Genomic DNA, 7082 nt, shown 5'->3' on the forward strand with positions numbered 1-7082 from the left:
ATTGTTGCGCGGAAGCGTGTGAAAGAGTAAAATTATTGTACTGAAAAATCACACTAAGTTCAATTCCCAGGAAAGAGAGGTGGATCACGAGGATCGCTTACATACCAGATCTTTCCTAGCCAGAATATCCCTCTATCGTAATTTAATAGCACAATAAATCACTACAATGACACTTGCAAAATATGCAGAACAAAAATAAAGAACACTAGAATTTTAACGAGGTTCAGCAAATTTTGCCTACGTCCTCGGGCACTACCAAATATATTTCACTCCAAAAATACAAGTGAAAATTTACAAATAGGGAGAGAGAACAATTGCCTTAAGTAGAGAATGGCAAGTGTGGGATGAAGAAAGTAAGAAATTGTTAGGCCTATTTATAGTTGAGGTTCAAGGATCAACTTGCAATGTCCCTATACAATTAGGGACCAAAATTGCAATTATCCCATGCCAACTTTTAACCCAACTTGCCAACCAATTTTACTTTCTACTTTCGGTGCCCACCCTTTTTGACTTTTGGGTTCCAATATTTCTTTTCTTCCTGCTGTTGTCCCCACCAAAAGTTAGCAATCGCAGCATTAATCTCATTACACACTTTTTTTGGGACTTTGAAGCACTGCGTTACATCTTATATAGTATCCATCTTGTGCACAGTTTCCATAGGAACAAGATTATTTTAGAGGGCATTTAAGTCTCCATATCCATGTGTGTCAAAGCTCTTGGTTTCAACTTGCCGCAAAATCTGAATTCCTGCAATATATATATATATAAAGTCCTTTTGTCTTTTTGGCAAAGCAGAGATGCTTTTAATATTGATGCTATAGCGCTTTGAATATTCACATTCTTCTAATCATTTGACTAATACTTTTTGAGTTCGACAACAACTAGATTTGACCTAAACCTTACTACCATGTTCATATCCTTGGAAGTATATGATGATTAAAATTAATTAATTATTAATTTATTTGATAGGATCAAAATAGTTTTCTCCTGAATTTATAAAATTTTAATGCGAAGTAACCCATTTGAGAAACTTCTACAATTTTTCTTCTGAAGCTGTGTTTTTCCATTGACATATAGAGATACAGTATTTATAAAAGTTAATAATGTAGGTTTACTATCAGTTAATTACGTAATATCATTTTATTAAAAATATTTGTTTTTAATTTTAATTTTTTTCAGAGAAAAAGTTAAACGATCAATATCACAAGCATCTAGACCTAATGTTTGCTTATAAATGCCGTGGAGTGATGGAGTCTCCGACCGCCACTCATTTCTACAACCCAACACTAGTTACTGAACTCCAAGTATGAATGCCCTACACTCTATGCTAAATAGAAAAATTGAAAACCTCCTCGAATTAGGATGTTTAGATAGCTTATAAAATATAAATTTGTAAATTATGAGGGTTCAAAACTGAATTAAATTCTATTTTTTATTTAATTTATAATTAATTTTAATTTTTTGATATATAAATAAATATTTTATATTAAAAATAATGAAATTTACTTAAAAGTTTGTATAAAAATATTTTTTTAAAATTATTATATAAAAATTATTGATGATTTTTTATTTACTTTAAAATTATTATTTTTTAAAAATATTTATGAAAAAGATTTTGAAACGTCGCCAAACAATATTAAAAAACATACAAAGTTCATTTTTGTTAAAATAAATTTAAAAATTTAAAATAAAAAATTAGTATGAAAAAATTGAGAATCAAATTGAATTATAATGGATGGTTTAAGAAATTCAAAAAGTCCAATCAAACCAAACTGATATCATCTCTACCTATGTGTTCATTTTATGAATCATGAAGATTAACCATTTCAAGGTTCGTGGTTAATCTTTCTTACAATGGCATCTCTAGAGTTTAAACTTGAGTTTTCCTTCATTAAAAATCATACTAAATAATATATATATATATATAAATATATAAGATGGATAATTTAATGGTCCATTTGGATGAGTGATAAGATTGACTTTACTAAAATTAAAAAATAGTGCAAAGATTAATCATTGTAACGATGAAATTGAATACTACAACAGTGATATTAAAATTAATGATTAGATCATTAAAAAAGTTAATTGACTGTATGATTAGATTTAAAAATAGTGATGATAACGAGGTGAAAGTAAAAAATAATGATGATTAAATTGTTCTTTTTATATATGAAAAAAAGAGAATTATTTGATAAGTTTTTTCATTGATGTAATTATTTATATTTTATTTAATAATGGTTATTTTCATTAAGAGTGTAGTTAACATTTAAATGATTGAAAAAAACATTTATCATTTAAAATTTTAATAATATTTATAAGTTTATATAAATATTTTAGCTAAGTAATTTAAGTAAATTTCATAGAATGATGGTCAGAATTTTTATCAACATTCATTTGACACGGGTTCAAATCATATTACTTCATCTCTACTCTTAATGTTGTATAAAAAATAATATTAAATTTGAATTAATATTTAATAAAGTATCATATTACCATGACAGTCCACCATTTGTTATTGAGAATATAAATACATTAGAAATATTTAGAGTATATAATTTAGAAAATAAAACAAGATACATGAAGGTTAAAAAGAGGTTTTAGTGGGATCACTAGACAAAATTGTGGGCATCAATTGCTCAATCTCACTCTAATGGTGTAATCTAAACACCATTATTAAACGCATTCAACTGAGCTTCAATGCAATCCAAACGATGTCTTAACGAAGAGAAAATACTGCATAAACAGCAATATAAAAAATTCCAAAAAGAGAATGTCATTACAAAAATTAATTGTGGGTATATATTGCAAATCGTATCTAGCACTCAGCCAACAACCAGCTCAACTCGTCCAATGGAGGAGCCTCCAGGATCAACCTATCCAAGTCTTTAAAACTTAAACGCGTAGTAAACACGGGTACATGACAACCACCACCACCGTCACAACCATAGCCGCCTCCTGCGGTGGCTGTGCCATATGACCCTTCAGCTGAAACCTTTCCGGCAGCAACATTATAATTTGTTTGGGTTTTACTACAGGGAAACGAACTCTCCTCTATCCATGAAACGCAACTATCCTTGCCTGTAAGCCTTTGAACTACAGATTTGAAACTGAGGGGATCGGTTTCAACGTACTGAGTATCGATTATCACTACTTTAACACCTTCATGAGATGAAGTAGTAATGGTAGTCGCCATTGAAAAGAAAACCAACACACACAAAAAAAAGAAAGGAATTGGTGTTATTATTATAACACAGATAATTATTTGCTTGAATACACACGGCAGTGCTTTAGATGTAGAAGGAAAGTTGAGAGATGTGAGTTGAAGGGCTTTGGGGGGATTGTTTTATATAGGGGAAACGATGAAGGGACCGATACCGGTTGCGCAGTTATTGGAGAAATGAAACCAAGTTGACTATTTTAAAGGGTAAATGATTAAATATAGCTCTAATTGCACTCCAACTCCTTTTACTCATCATATATTTAAAATTTAGTCCTTTTACATTTAATTTCAGACATTTAGTCCAATTATTTTTTTATATAACAATTGAAGTCGAATTGATAGTTAAAGGACTTCTATTAAATTAGATTATTTGACATTTTTAATAAAATAATTTCTGAATTTAATACTATGTAAAAACTATGTAAGAAGAAAAAAAAGTATCGCCATTAGTTTAGCTTCTCTAAAATAGTATTAAATAATATTACAAAATTTAGAATATAAACCCTTATAATTTACATATTCAATATTTTTATTTACTTATTTAGCCTTCAACGGAGATAATATTGCCCACACGAGCATTTTTTTTAAATGTCATATAATCTAAAATAACAAAAGTTGACATTTATTAGTGTTATCAATTAGATTTCAAATATTAAATAAAAAGGACAAAGATTTAGAATAATGTTAAAACTTCTTACAACCTTATATTTATAAAAGGAAACCTTACAATCCCATATTCATCATATCTATTTGCTTATTTGACCTTTTACACATATAATATTAGCCACGTTAACAAATTTTTATTTTAAAGATATCACATAAGTCCTTTAATATTGTTGTCAATTAGACCTTAATTATTAAATCAAAAGAACAAAGAAACTAATTTTTCAAAATTAAAAATGGAATTACTAAAATTTAAATATATGAAAAGCACAAGGACTGTGAGCATAATTAGTGATATATATATATATGTTATGCAGTCTTGACGGACCAAAACTCGAGTCAAATTGGTGGTGGGAGAAATGAGAAACCAAAAGGCATGGTCTTCGTCAAAGCACGCACATAAGGAATTGTCAACAAGCACGCATATAAGTCGCGTGGTGGGACTGGGAGCCTAAGACAAATAATAGGCTAAATTAGCCATATATGAAAAAAAAGTTATCACACAGATCGTATAAGTACATCCCTACCTTAGCAAGTTTAGATTTACACCTGCACCCTTGTATGGAAGGGAAAAATATTAATTTAGTCATTTAATAGGTATTAAGTTAGTTCATATATAAAAACATATTTCACACTTGATATTTAATCAATACGGGACTAAATTTTTCATTTTCCTCAACATAATTCACAAATGGCTTATTTTGAGCATCAATTTCTCATTCATTATTCAACCATTTTGAGTATATGATATGACGTTGTAAAGGTCTCCTAGAGTAAAATATAAAATCATAGTTTTATGATTCAAATCTCTACCTTTACTAATTAAGAATATGTTTCAAAGTCTCCAAAAGATCTATTTTTCCAACAATTTAATGGTAAAAATAGATAATAATTTAAGGAAGGTGACGAATTTCTCAATGAATCAATATTGTTTTTGGTTGAATTTTGTCTTTTGAATTTAGGAAGAGCTCGAGTGCCTAATGTAGCAAGTTTAACAGAGAGAGAGAGTTTCTCGTTGAATCGGACCGTGTGTGGTACAAGGCTTTCTGCCAAAAAGATGTGAACATTCGCTATTGGTAGAGTTTGAACCCATGCATCTTAAATGGAAACAAAGGGCATTGAACCGTTGCTTTAGGCACTCAAGATTTCTTAGAGTCAAAAGACAAAATCCCAATTGGAGATCAATACAGATCTATCGAAGGGTTCATCCTAAAAGACAATACTTCAAATACTTGTCTAGACAGCTTACAAGCTAACATGGATGGTTAAAAAACTTGAAAATTTTAATCTCAATGATATCCTCTATGTTTAGCATTGTTTGTATGCTTGCTCTCCCTTCTACCTCTTGACATAGTCCTTAAGTGAATAGGTTTTTTTTAGCCTTGTATCCTTGTGTGGTTCCATTTTTTAGCTTTACGTGACTTCTTTTTTTCTTCTTTTTCTTTCCTCATCTTTAGGAATCATTTTGGAGCTTTTCTTCTTTTCAACTTTATATTTCCTTACCATGGCTTTTGATTGTGTTGTTTTTATCTTCTTCTTCTTCTTGAGTGTTTCGAGAATCCACAGGGTAAAGAGGATAGTTTTTAGCTTTTGATGATGATTTGTTGTTGTTTTGAAAAAAGAAAATGCCAGCTTTTGTTTTTTCGTCTTAATGTTGTGTGTGTTAATAAGCTTTTCTTTCGGGGTTTTGTATGTAGTTTTCCATTGCCATAACAAATTTTATGTATGATATATATATATATATATATATATTATAGAAATAGGTAATGTTATTTCAACACATCAAATGAATTTTAATGACCGAATCCAATAAAGGTCATGACTTTAAATATGACTTCTAGCTTCCAAGGTTATTAATGCATGTACATTAAACTTTATCAACTTAGATATCATGTTATGATCTTATCTGACTTTACCATTTGGGTTATGCTATTTTATATTTTATATTTTATTGGTTTTGTTGTTTGTTTTGCTTTGAGGTTTTTTTTTTAATACACTAGAAATAGGGAAGAGAATGTTATTGTCAAGACTTAAAACTCCGAACTTACAATGTTTAATACAAAGTTTTCAACCACATGCTCCTTTGAGTTATTAAAGAGACACTTGATCCTTTTTACTAAAAGAGAGGTACTTATACTTGGTAATTTATATCTACTTGATATCTAATATATTTTTTGAACCTAACTGGTACTTACACTTGAAAACCATAAGCCAACTTGGTATTGTTTTTAGTTAGTTGATTAAAATTGTTAAAATAAGCTGACGTGGCGTCGATATGGCAATTGTGACACATGGCAAAAGTAAAATATACATTTTTTTTCTACAAGTCACAATGTGAGGTTGTTATGTGTCGCCATACTATTGGTCGTTAGTGTGGATTTTAATAGTATTAGTCAGACACCCAAAAAAGATACCAAGTTGGCTTATAGTTTCAAGTTTGGGTACAAATTAGGTAAAAAAGAGTTTGAGGTACGAAGTAAGTATAAATTACTAAACTTAGGTGCTTTTGTATATGTTAATCTCTTCTAAAATTAACATTTATTGTAAAAAGAAGGCATAATGACTTTTTTTGTTCTCCAACTTTACAAAAAAAGTTATTTTAGACATTCATTTAATTTTTCTCCTTTTCTACTCCTTCAACTTATATTTTTTGTCAAATCACCTCAAAATGGATAGAAAAGCTATCTATTGTTAACTATGCTTATATGACATACACCTAAATTGCCACGTAGATAACACATTAACATTTAATTAATTTTATAAAATTTTAAAAGTAATTTTTATAATTTTTAAATAAATTTATTGATTTTTAATTTTTAAAAATTATAATTTTTTAAATTTTAAAAATTAATTAAATATTGACATGTCATCAATGTGACAATCCACATGTATACAACGTCAATTTTTTTATTTATTTTGAGATAATTTGATAAAAATACAAGTTTAAAGACTAAAAAAAGTGAAAAAAATAAAGGAGAATTAAAATGTTTTTTTTATAAAGTTTGAGGGTGAAATGAGGAAGCGAAAGCACCTGAGTTGAAAAAGGCATTTTAAATGGGGCTATGGTTAGTGGGCTAAATGTGAAGTAAATCGTAAAAATCAAATAGTCCAATTAGTTATCACAAAACCGGGCTCTGAGGCCCAGCAACCACCAAACAGTACACAAAAGAAGGAAAAGGGTAAAAACATTTCTATTTTT

General features: G+C 29.0%; 1 protein-coding gene across 1 annotated transcript; it reads right to left on the bottom strand.

The window, feature by feature from the left end:
- Window positions 1-2522: 2522 nt before the first annotated feature.
- Window positions 2523-3369, bottom strand: LOC107944077 (VQ motif-containing protein 10). The gene has a single exon (XM_016877894.2). It carries the CDS (start codon window positions 3191-3193, stop codon window positions 2816-2818), a length of 378 nt encoding a protein of 125 aa, XP_016733383.1. The 5' UTR covers window positions 3194-3369; the 3' UTR covers window positions 2523-2815.
- Between the last annotated feature and the right edge of the window lie 3713 nt (window positions 3370-7082).

This window comes from Gossypium hirsutum, chromosome A10, assembly GCF_007990345.1.
Source record: "Gossypium hirsutum isolate 1008001.06 chromosome A10, Gossypium_hirsutum_v2.1, whole genome shotgun sequence".
Taxonomy (NCBI): Eukaryota; Viridiplantae; Streptophyta; class Magnoliopsida; order Malvales; family Malvaceae; genus Gossypium; species Gossypium hirsutum.